The sequence below is a fragment of the Aedes albopictus genome, chromosome 1 (assembly GCF_035046485.1).
Source record: "Aedes albopictus strain Foshan chromosome 1, AalbF5, whole genome shotgun sequence".
Taxonomy (NCBI): Eukaryota; Metazoa; Arthropoda; class Insecta; order Diptera; family Culicidae; genus Aedes; species Aedes albopictus.
In genome coordinates this window covers 215,662,327-215,675,359 of record NC_085136.1, presented here as the reverse complement: position 1 = coordinate 215,675,359, position 13,033 = coordinate 215,662,327, and the positions used below count along the sequence as shown (strand labels likewise).

The 13,033-nt window shown below is 40.8% G+C and overlaps 1 protein-coding gene across 1 annotated transcript; it reads right to left on the bottom strand.

Moving 5' to 3' along the window:
* Nucleotides 1-7,000: 7,000 nt before the first annotated feature.
* LOC109409963 (xaa-Pro aminopeptidase ApepP-like) lies at nucleotides 7,001-10,175 on the bottom strand. The gene is made up of 8 exons (XM_029873983.2): nucleotides 9,777-10,175; nucleotides 9,345-9,674; nucleotides 8,819-9,282; nucleotides 8,488-8,755; nucleotides 7,976-8,423; nucleotides 7,853-7,921; nucleotides 7,617-7,789; nucleotides 7,001-7,551 (listed from the first exon to the last, which is right to left on the bottom strand). Exons 1-8 carry the CDS (start codon nucleotides 9,813-9,815, stop codon nucleotides 7,324-7,326), a joined length of 2,019 nt encoding a protein of 672 aa, XP_029729843.2. The 5' UTR covers nucleotides 9,816-10,175; the 3' UTR covers nucleotides 7,001-7,323.
* Nucleotides 10,176-13,033: the final 2,858 nt, after the last annotated feature.

The window sequence follows — 13,033 nt, the reverse complement described above, 5'->3', positions numbered from 1 at the left end:
CACAAAACTGAATTGGGTTTTTGATCTACTATGCTGTGAAGTTTCGACACCAGTGCTCAACGCTTTACAGTACTTCGGTAATGATGTGAACGATTAACCGGCTGTTCGGTACTTTATTTTACTGAAGACGGTATTTGTTCATTTTTACAGTACGTACAGTATTTTTTTGACAGATTATAACCATATTACAAAAAGTTCGGTAAGAAAAGTACCGAAATCTTGTAAACAGTGCCATCTTTACCGAAATCCGGTTATTTTTTCACTTTACCGTATTTTTTCAGCAAAATAACACGGTCCGACAATTTTTTTGCCCAGCTCCAAGTTTCACTTTTTCTGATTGCTCCCGACTAGAAACTCATAAATCTGAAGTTTTGACCCTCCCCCTCCTGGGAGAGGGGAGGGGCATTGTTTTGAAATTTTGAAAAATCGAAAAATTTCGAGGTTTTTTGATCGCCATTTTGGCTAAATGCACGATATCGAAAAAGTAAAAGGTTGACCACGGAGCTTTAGGGGTTGTGCAACTACCAACAAAATTTCACGAAGATCCGTCAAGCCATTCTCGAGAAACGGTGTTTTTACGAAATGATGTTTTATAGATTTCTTATATTGCAGGCAAAGAATTCAACTACTATATGGCACAATTGCTGATTTAACCATGCCGTTTAGCATCATGGTGTTTCCGAGGAAGTTTTTCAGTACAATAACGTGCTTCTTTTTACCTGTTGGTAAAAATTATCAATCCCCCTAAAAGAGAGATAGAAAATTTACTTTTTGAATTTTTCAAAATACAAGGTTGATGTCTTCATAAAAGTTGTAGAAAATGCTGTTTTGAATAACTTTGTCGAAGACGCCAAAATCGAAACTCTGTTAGTTTTCAAGATACGTTACGTTTTTATTACCGGTGGCCCCTTGAAAGTGATTTTTTCCTCAATAACTTTTTTCACTTTTGATATTATTATATAAATATATTATATTATGTCATTATATTCTCGCAGGTATAGGTCAATAGGTCAATCATTTTGTTTTTCTAAATAAGACAATTACTTGTACTTTCGCATTTGTACCCATTAACACATGGGCCGGGACGAACAGCTAGACTTTCCTTCCTAAGTAAGACGTAATAAGATATTTTTGTCTCACCGACTGAGGTGAGAGGTAACCAATCACAACAAAAGCAATAGATTAAGAAAAAAGACAATTACACCGTCTTCGACCCTGCGGCCTCTACAGACTGAACAATACAAACATTCGACAACGGACAACACACATAACACCCAGTGGCCCAGTGGAGAATTATCCGTTTGACGAAAAGTTTTCCCCGACTGGAGCGGGAATCGAACCCACACTCCGAGGCTTACGAAACACCTAAACGACTGACGCCGATAACCGTTCGGCTACGAAACCCATGAAAACAAACGGCCAAATTATAAGTTTTTGATATATGCAAAAATGTAGAAGTTTCTTCAAATTTTTTATCCTTTTTCAATATTGGAGGTCCAAATTTTTCTTAGGATCAAATTATCAACTTGTTTTTTTTTATGTATAGAGCAATGAATGTTCCACAAATCTCTGAATACTTTTTATACTTGTAATATCATACATTTGTGTTTAAGACTTAAATCTCGTATCCTTTTATTTTGTTTTCGTAATTATGACCATTTTTATACGAAAAATACCATAATCTCAAAATTTACTTAATCGCCTTAAACAAAAAAAAAACCTTTTTTTTTAGTTTCTTCGTCATTAAAAACTGCAAATTAATTCTTTTGAACAATACTAATGAATTTAAAATCCACTTGAACCATCATAAGCTAAGAAGTGCCAAAAATAAACCATTTTTAGAAGAAACCCAAGAAAAACTTTTTTAAATTGGCTTATTAAAAACTCCATAATTCTACACAATATTGACAACATAGCTAAATCTAATAGTTTAGACATAGACTTAATAGTTAGTTGTTGGTTGATGTGTAAAGCTTTTAGTTAAGCTATAGATACGGCGCTGAAACGTGCGGAGCCGTGTTATCTAGATGTCCATGAAAACAAACACATTCTGTGTGCACCGCCCAAACGCCAAATAAGTGAACTTGTGCAAAAGCTCATATTTTTTTGAAATTCAGCCATTCCACAGGGAACCAATGTAGTAGACGCTATATTTGATGGGTTTGTCGTTCATTGAAAAATATTAGATCATATTTTATTTTTATGTTGACATTACAGTAATTAATTCCAACCCTCTAATACCCATCCCCGACTTAGGGCAGGGTATAGTTTGAATATTTTTGTATTTTATATCTGATAGCAAGGATTGATAAGCACATCTGAATATATTTTTAATACTTGCCGTTTCGGTAAGGTAACGGCCTACTTTTCCGCACGATACCACGATGCATTATGGTTCATAATGCAACTCATTTCGATTGCATTATGAGTCATAATGCAATTGTTTCATTGACAACCTCAGTTTCCACGGCTAGAGCTTGAAAAACTGTGACGGTTATAGCACGGCATGCTTGATTCAAATTTTGTGTTCAGCAAGATTGAGCACGTAGCCATTCCTATTCAACCACAGCGAAGCACGATGATATTGATGGAAACGATTATATTCAAATGACATTTTTTTCTTTGCAAAAAAATGTATGCAACTCGTTGCAATACTCGATTTTTACAGCACTCATCATATTGCAAATTGTTACATAAATAACTAATATGATGTCTTCTGAAGCGTATTTCATTTTTTATCATTCAAAAATTTATGTTTGGTGACCTCTCAGATGTCATTGTTTCTTTTGTATTAAATAGCGACAATTTACATATTTCAAAATTTGCCCCAACCATGCTATTATCATCATAAAATAGTTTTGCGGAATTAAACACTAGTATTATTTTTCCACAAGTAGCAAATGAAAAAGCAAAGTGAAATTTTCCTAAAGAATATTAAAATATCGAAACATTTCAACAGTAATCACAAAATCTCAAAATGTTTTTCACTCAAACAATGAGAACTTAAATTGGCTTTAAGAAAAAAGATAAAAGTGTAGGGATGTTCAAAAAAAATAAATGAAACAAAAAATCATAAACTTACGAATAAAAAAGTATCGTCAACCAAATCACGATTAAATCGATTTAAGATGGCGAATAATGATATTGAGATCCAAATAAAAAAAAACACCTTTTGATGCTATAGGGGATTTTTTCGGCTTTCATTGTATCAAGCGAAAGTATCTTTCTGACAATCTTGCTATAGGTAAAGGATAAACATAAATTAACTTGAAATAAATGGACTTTGTACCAATCAACTATCTTTTATCATATGCGAACTTTTTCCCCAAGTATGAGGCAAATGTTCTGAAGTACTTGCATTAAAAGCTTAATTACTAGAGCTACAAAAAGAACTCGATAAAATCTAGTGCTATATTTTGAAGGTTACATGATAGGAAATCGTTAAACAATGAAAAACGAAATTATTGCCTTTCCGCTTTATAGTTATTTTGTGAAAACTGTTAGGTGCGAACTTTTGCCCCGCACTAATTTATAGGCAATTGTAAGCAAATTACCTCATACAAATGCGCAAGTAAAAATAATTGTCTTATTTAGAAAGTCAAAATGATTAACCTATTGGAGACTGTGAGAATAGAATTGTGGAATCAAAAGTGAAAAAAGTTATTGAGGAAAAAACACTCAAGGGGCCGCCGGTAATAAAAACGTAACGTATCTTGAAAACTAACAGAGTTACGAATTTGGCGTCTTCGACAAAGTTATTCAAAACAGCATTTTCTACAACTTTTATGAAGACATCAACCTTGTATTTTGAAAAATTCAAAAAGTAAATTTTCTATCTCTCTTTTAGGGGGATTGATCATTTTTACCAACAGGTTAAAAGAAGCACGTTATTGTACTGAAAAACTTCCTCGAAGACACCATGATGCTAAACGGCATGGTTAAATCAGCAATTGTGCCATATAGTAGTTGAATTCTTTGCCTGCAATATAAGAAATCTATAAAAATTAGGATAAGTGATTGAGAATAAAAACATTTTGGTGTACTTCCATACTCACGAGAGCTGCGAAACATTCAGCTTTATTCCTTTATTGCCTTGTTCCATACGAACATCCTACGAACGCACATAGTAATAGAACTCCACCAATCAATGGCCAGTTGAATTAAAGGCGGGCGGCCCACCACTGTGTTACTGCGGGCGTCCCACCACTGTGTTACTGCGGGCGTCCCACCCTGTTGACAATTACAATGCATATGCGGGTGTCCCATCTCGCTGTCAGATCAAATCGTGTACAATCAGCCTTGCGGGCATCCCACAACGCACAGTTAAGAAAAACTAACGATTAATCTACAATTGTCTCTCATGCGGTTGTACCACCACGCTAGATCCAAATGTACACAATGTTTCTGCGGGCGTCCCACCAACGCAAAACGTTTTTTTTTAACGTAGATCATGTTCTACGGGCGTCCCACCAACGCAGAAGCTCAAACCCCTAAACTCACAATGCATGCGGGTGTCCCACCACGCTCTTATCGATGTCGAGCACAATCAGCCTTGCGGGCGTCCCACCAACGCACAGGTGAAAACAAACGATCAATCTACAATTGTGGGGGTCCCACCATGCCAGATGGTCTTCCAAATGTACACAGTTTATCTGCGGGCGTCCCACCAACGCAAAACGTTTTTCGAACGTGAATCATGTTATACGGGCGTCCCACCAACGCAGAAGCTCAAATATTCAATTCACAAATCGTTATAAGCGGGTGTCCCACCTCGCATTCAAGTTTAAATACTTTTTCACGAAACTTCATCATTTCTGACAAAAAAAAACTTTGAATATTTTCATTGCAATCGCAACATTCTACTCATCCGAATGATTTTGAGAGCAATCTCACTGTCAAGCAACGCAATAGCGCCTATATGTTAATAGTCATAGCCAAAGCAGTCCAACTAAAAACACCACTATAAAATAAATATTGGCGTTAACTTTTTGCTTCACATACGCGCATGTCTTACGATCTTGACTAGCTAACCCAGCAAGTCAAGTAATCCATCCAAGCGGTTGCCACTTCATTCAGTATTTACGCTTTACTATTTCACGCTTCAATACCAGTCTTTGCTCAAAACCATTAATAGTCAAAATATTCAACCAATGCTAAAATAATAATGAACAGTTTTATGTATCGTGTCTTTTTCGAATATCAACAAAAAAATTTCGTACCTTTCCAAATAAAAAACCATCTTTTTTTTGGAAAAAAAAAATATTGCTACTGTAACTATCGGCAAGGCAATATCTCATAAGAACATTCGCCAAAAGTGGTAAAATTTCTTTATCAAATTATGCACCTTTGCAAATTATTCCATTATCATCTTGAGCTTTGTTATATCCGAGCAGCATTTCTGGCAGCACTGGAGCTGTCAACCGCACAAGCGCAACCACTCGTGCCAACCTCGATAGTTCCTCCGCCCAGTACATAATAAGCTTCAATCATTATCCACTTTATTCAACTTTTTTTTTTAATTTATGAATGGTATTCAAGCAAAACAAAAATAAAATCATTAAAACCCATTTTAAATTTATACGCAAAGTTTAGGTACACAAATCTGATTAGCATCTCGTCGACCCAGACAAAATTAAAACAGGCGTCCATACAGTGCACTCATGATAAAATTTGAAAAAAATAGCAATAAAGTTTCCACACAATTCTGTTGCCGGAATCCTTCACAGGAAAATATCACGCTAGGTACAAACTATTTGATGTGACGCCTCCTAATCCATCCATTTCAGTCACTGTGTAACCGTGTAACGCACATACTTAAAGTTTTCATAAGTACCGAAATAACACAATAAATCGTAACCAAATTCGACAAGCTCATACAGCAAAAATACATGGATGCACAACTTACCAGTTCTTTCCACTCAAACCGAACCTTCTTCAGTCACTAGGTTCAGTCAAAATAACGGTGACAATCAGAAGAAAAAAAACAGGTACCCTTTTTGCACTTCACTTCATTCCGCTGTTTGCACTCTGTAAGCCACCTGCAAACTTCCTACACTACTCGCGTAAACTTCCGGATGATGAAAACACAACGAATCTCACTCTGTTTCAACGCGCGCTGAGTGATTCTTGCCGGGAACCTTTTTTACCTGATTTAAATCCCAAAAATACCTAGCAGGATTCGCCAATGTGTGAATCCAGATATTCTCCAAACAAGAATCACCCAGAACGCAGTGGCACAGCTCCATTATCGACCAAGCACTGAGAGCACCGAGATGTGTTCGCGCCAACGGCGCCAACAGGTATGTGTGCGACAAGCAGGTGAATGAACATTCTTGGTTATGCAGTTCATTCAAGTGACAGCTCCTATAGGGGTGTTCGTTATCACTTGCACTCGATCATCTTAGGGGTACCACACAACTGGGATCTCCAGTAAGCCTGGTGGTTAAGGCTATGGTTCGCCAATCCGGAGACGGCGGGTTCGATTTCCGTTCCGGTTGGGAATTTTTTCTCAACTCCCTGGGCATAGTGTTAGTGTATCATTGGACTTACCTCACAATATACAATTCCAGCAATGGCAGGTAAGGAAAGCCCTTCAATTAATAACTGTGGGAGTGCTCAAAGAACACTAAGTTGAAGAGAGGCAGTCCATCACCTTGTCATAGTCCCCGTGGAGATTCTCATGAACTTGTTAGTTCATCCGAAAGCCTTACTCTGTTTTGCACACCGTCCATCGTTGCTCTTATCAGTCTGGTAAGCTTGTCGGGAAAGCTGTTCGTCCATGATTTGCCATAGCTCTCTGCGGTCGATACTGTCGTATGCCGCCTTGACGTCGATGAATCAGAGAGATCTGCAGTTCCACGTACCGAGCTTCCAATAGCAAGTCGCTTTTCGTGGCTGTGGTCGTCGCCATTGGTATCGGTTCGCATTCTTCTCTTGTTGATCATAGTTTCCCATTTAGGACTGTGGAATTTCTTTGTTCAAAAATGAAAAGCATAATGTGTTTCGTGTTCGGACTAGTATTCGTTTAATCTCTAATGAATTTCAGTGGCTTTGTAAAATATCACTTGCTTGCGCATCGGTAACTATAACATCGATCATCCAATTATACAATATTAATAAATAAGTTAATGAACAGTTTTCTTTCCTTATATTCTATGCCTATCCTACGAGCAGACAGTATGGAGAAAGTAGCTACATTGATAGAGAGATAGTGGGTGAGTGAGTATGGGTTACTCGTTTGCTTCCCATAGTTGGACAGAGCACAGAGAGCTGCACAGGTGGTTAAACGCTTTGAACTACATACATGGCGTTGGGCTAGGTGGTCTATCCAAGAAACAGAATGTTAGTTATGATTGTCGCTAGTACTAGGGCAACGACTCGGAAGTTCAGCGAAACAGATCCAGCAGCTCCGTAGTCCGCTTCGGACCGATACTCGGGAATGTTTCGCGTTTTGTTCATCATCCAGTAGAAGGCCTCCATTTTTTGTTTGCGTTTCAGCTCGTCTCCTACGAGCTGCCGGATGCGAGCATTGTAGTCGTTGATCCATTTGATCTGTTGGTAGAAATTGAGAAATGAGTGAGGAACTTTGAGGGGCAAATATTTGTTTTCGTGATTACCTCAGGAGCGCTCAGAAGCGAGCGATCGATCATTTTAGGTTCGAAAGGTACCAAAGTGATATCCTCAAATGAGAGGAATTTGTTGCCTGACGGATGAACTTTTCCAGTATCATGAACCTGTAGAACGTTTTCCAAACGTATTCCAAATTCTCCCTTTTTGTAGTATCCAGGTTCTGGAAACAACACAAATTTGTTACTATTGATCATCAGTTTATGATTATTGTTTGTTAACAAACCATTTGAAAAGAAATATCCATCTTTGAAACTGTATCGCTGCTTCGTTGTGTAAGCTACACTGATGGGAGCTACAATGAATAAGTATTAGAAACATCTGCAAATGAATTGTAACAAATACTTACACTCATGAACGGAGGAATACGACCCAATACCATGGCCCGTCCCGTGCGGATAGTCATTCATTTCTCCCCAGACGGGACCCCTGGCCAGAGCATCCAACTCGGCTGGCTTGAGATTTTCCGGAAACGTCAGAACGGACAACCGTATCATCCCGATCAGTACATTTGTGTAGGCTCGGATCTGATCAGGATGAGGTTCACCCAGATGAATCGTCCGGCTGACGTCAGTCGTACCGTCCTGATACTGGCCACCGGAATCTATCAGGAGGGTCCCATATTCGGTGATTTCAAAGTCCGTGCGATTGCTGGGCGTATAATGCGGGATGGCACTATGCGCACCGAATGCCACGATCGTTTTAAAGGACGGCCCTTCCGAAAGATCTTGGATTTTGCGACTACGATCGACTTCTCGAGCAAGGGAAAGCTCCGTGAAGTGATCGCCGGCTATGAACTGAGAGAAAAAGATAAAGTCAAATGGTCTTATAGTTATATCCTACGGAAACCCAATACATTACCCTTTCTTCCAAATAACTCAGAACTTCACACATGGCCGCTCCATCACGGATGTGCGCCTTGATCATGCCCTGTTGTTCGACCTCGTTTTTCTGCGCACGCAGAAAAATGATCGGTGAAGGCCTGTCCAGTACCAGTTCTCTAGGCAGCACTGAGTGTATCGCTTCCGATGCACCCATATCGAAGACCACCGCTGATGGCACGAGGACGCGCTTCCAATGTTGAGATAGCGTCCGCAAGTCCCGCAGTACGTCTTGGTATTCCTTGATTCTGGAAAGTTAAAGGAAAACATGGGTGAGAAGGTTGATGCTAAGACATCGTGGTTCTACTTACTGCACACAATACTCATTGTGACAACTGTGAGACTTGAGGTGGTTCAGCAGACCCATGTTCTTGCGAGTGTTGTTCGTGTACAGGATGATCTCCCGGTTGCTTACAAGTAGGTATGCCTTGAACACTGGCGTGTACGGAATATCACTCCCCCGAAGATTCAAGATGTAGGCAACTTCTGTCAACGACGTAACGATCATTGCATCACACCTCATGGCCGTCAAATTAGACCGTAGCTTGTTAACCTTGACTTCCCAGTGTTCACCGGCAAACCGCAACGGTTGTACCTTGATGGAGTTGAGCTTCGGCGCTGGCCGTCGAGAGCCCCACACTAAGTCTACCAAGTTGCGATGAATCTTGATCAGTTTGATGTAGTCCGAGTTGAGCTGTCGTTCCAGGCTAACCCATAGAGAATGCGGCACCAGCTGTGGATCGGCTCCTAGTCGACTTTCTGGACTCAGTTCAGTCTGAAAAGATACTGAAACTGTTACAACATCATCTGAATTCCCATCGTTCATCTGGAACTAACCAAAACCCATTCCGAAATTGTAGGATGTTCTCCGCTGCGGAAAATTCGCCAATCACAGTTCAGCTCAAAGTCCGCTTGTTCATAGAACCTGGCATCAACCCACAGGGCGGCCGACTTTGTGGTCACGACGGCCTCGCCCGTAGTCCCAGTGAACCCGGTCAAGAACTTCAACCGTTCGTCCGATTCCATAAGATGATCAGACATGTGCTCATCGTACGAAGTTACCAGATACGCATCAAGTTCCGTACTCTGGGTCGACGCCCTAGTACGCATCTCGTTGCGCAAAGCCGTCAGTCGTTGGTGTAACGTTTTGTCGTGTCCATCGTATACCTGTAACGCCCCAAAACAGGAGAACAAAGATTCACTCACGTTCTGAACGATTACCATAAATGATTCATCATTGTGCGCGGCATGGCGCTTTGTCTCAATTACCTGTATGCGATCCCGATTTAGACACTTGGTTCTTCGCATCAATCCTTGTTGGCTAACGGTGGTGGCTGCGATCGTTGGGATAAGTGCCAAAATTGTCGACACTGAAAATTAGAAAAACGAAACAGAGGGAGGACAGCCGACCATTAGTCATAGGTTGTGATCAGCTGGCTGGCAAGCCGGCGCGACGATCAGAGATGATCATTTCAATGCAGAATAGCGTGTGGTGATCTCTAGACTGCAATGTTTACAAACAGAGTGCAGTGCGGCGATATAATAATAGGTGCGTGATGTGAATTACATTACGTCGTTAAGTTGCGACTCGGGCGATAAATACGACCACATTGTACGATGATGTGATCTGTTGGAGCACGTGCCAAGCTTAACAATGTTGATCGCTATGTTTGGTTGGTGTGAAGTTGACATGGAAAGACGGACCCTTGGATTTATAAAGTGATCATCGAAGAGGCTTATCAATGGCAACGCAAATCGAGAGCTACAGATCGAATGGAATGCAATAATATAGAACAGACGTTTCTGCATAGGTAGGTATATAAAAGTATGATGAATCAGTTTCAAGATCAATGTCACGGTGCATTAATATGATTTATTTTTGAGGCTTCTCAGTTGGAACGTTATTCCAAGAAGAAGAAGAAGAAGAAGAAGAAGAAGAAGAAGAAGAAGAAGAAGAAGAATGTTAGGTCTTGTGTTGGGTATTATTTTTAGATCAAATGCATTTTTGATATATGTATTGTACTTTTCAATTACATTTTGTTTGTTGTAGTCAGATAAAGCTAAACTTTAGCATTTTGTATGTACTATACCTGTGAGGTGTGATTACAGGTTAACACTTCTAGTTTCCTTCCCTTCGTAATTATTATTGGCTTGGCAGCAGATTATTCAATAGGTTAGGGTTCGTTCAAATATTACGTAACGCTAAGGGGGAGGGAGAGGGTCTGGTGTTGTGTTACGCTTCATACAAAATCTCAAAATTTCCCATACAGAAGTTGTTACGTGGGGGAGGGAGGGGGTCTAAAACTGTCAAATTTTGCGTTACGTACTGTTTGAATGAGCCTTACGTAAGAACATAGCTCGGGCGGGTCTTGCTGCAGCATGGGTCCCGGCAGAACGTGGAATGTAATAAACGGTCGTTGGATCAACAGACCCGCCTCTTTTAGAAGAAGAAACGCTGGCTTGAAGAAGCGGAGTGCGAAGAAATCGAATTGGAGCCAACCAAGTCCCTCGCAAAGTGAAGTTGAGGATGCCATATGGGACCATTAAGATGGCAATGCCTGTAGTGTCTGTTTGGCAGGATCTGAAGGTACACAGAAAGAAATTCTGAAATCTTCACGTGACGTAATTATTGTTTTTTATTCTTCAATCACTTAACCTAATTTACAGCTCTTTTTGTCCACTAGGGCACTGCGTGAGCGATTCCAATTGTCACTTATACTTTGTACTGCGCCTAAAGACATACTATTCTTATTCTACTATATCGATTTTTTTGCCTTTGCGCTGCTGTCACTTTTCTTCCCTGTTCATGGAAGAATGATGAGCACGAGGATGTTGATGTGTGGCTCTTGTTACTTTTCCAGTCCGATTTGGGGTTCATCATGAGTTGCCATTACCCGATAACCAGATTTCCGGGTCCGTTGGAGCATATGCTCTGAAGAGTGTCAGGTGCCAGCCGCTCTAGGGGGGAAGAGCAACTGACGAAAAATTGCAAGTGCCGGGGCTGGGATCGAACCCATGACCATCCACTTATGAAGTGAACGTGTAGCCACTACGCTACGGTCCCCGGCAAGTGACGTAAATATTAGAACGTGTAAATTTTCATTTCCTTTCATTCGATTTTACATAAAATAATCTATTGCACGCAAAGTTGTAAGCAAGCTCCATACTGCAGACAACCTGTAATTTTACAATCCGATGCAGAATTGTGTTGAATGCGATGGAGGTAATTTTGTTACATCGAATTCAATGTAACAATTTTGAACTGTGTACACAGATCGAAAAAGTAGTGTAAAGTTCTGACATGTAACACAAATTTTCATGATACATCATGTTAAACACGTTTACATGACTTAAATGAAGTTTACATGACGTGTAAACCTGATTATTTCTATCTTCGTAGGGGTGATTCGACCTGTCTACAAGAATGGCGTCAAGTTGGAGTGTGGGAACTTCCTAGCGATCACTATTCGGAATGCCGCCTACAAGATGTATCCCAGATTATGTCATCTATAACGAATGAGTTTGTGGGAAGTTATCAAGCTGGTTTTACCGACCCAGATCTTCACTGTATACGGCAAACCCAGCAGGTCTCTACGCATCACCTTTCCATCGACTTCGAAGCGGCATATCGACGAAGTCGGGATAGTTGCAGTTTAAGCTAACGAAAGCAGGATGAGGACCTCTGCCCCCGTTTACTCTCGGTTGTTACATGCAGCACGTGTTTGCTGTTCGAAACTTGCGCGCTACATTATAGGCGGCTGAAGCCGGCATGATAACTTCCCAGAAACCATTCGTTTTAGGTGACAAATGACGGAAGATGATCTGGGATAGCACATTGTAGGCAGGCATTCAAAATAGTGATCACCCTGAAGTTCTCACATTCAAAATGGTCGCCTTTCTTGTGAATGGGGCAGATTACTCCTTCCTTCCACTCCTCCGGTAGCTGTTCGATTTCCCAGATCCTGACTATCAGTCGGTGCAGACAGGTGGTCAACTTTTCTGGGTCCATCTTGACGATTTCAGCTGCGATACCATCCTTACCAGCTGCTTTGTTGGTTTTGAGCTGGTGAATGGCATCCTTAACTTCCCTCAGCATGGGAGTTGGTTCCTTAACTTCCCTCAGCATGGGAGTCGTTTCCTCCGTTGCCGTGGTCCCCCGTGCCTACGTTCTCCACGCCATTCAGGTGCTGATCGAAGTGCTCCCCAACAAACATTTTTGCTGTACAATAGTGGAACAAACCACTCTTAAGCAAACTTTAACTTAAGAAACTGTTATTCAGCTAGTTCTGTTATTTGGGTCCTTACACCTTTCGATCACCTTACGGCCTCCGTCCCTATCCCTGCATATTTCGGCTCGCGGCACGTAGCCGTCGGGATGCGTTGAGTTTCTGGTAGAACTTCCATGTTTCTTGGGAACGGCACAGCAGTTCCATTTCTTCGCACTCCGCTTCTTCCAGGCGGCGCTTTTTCTCCCGAAAGAGGCGGGTCTGCTGTTTCCGATATGTTTGTAACGTTCCTCGTTCTGT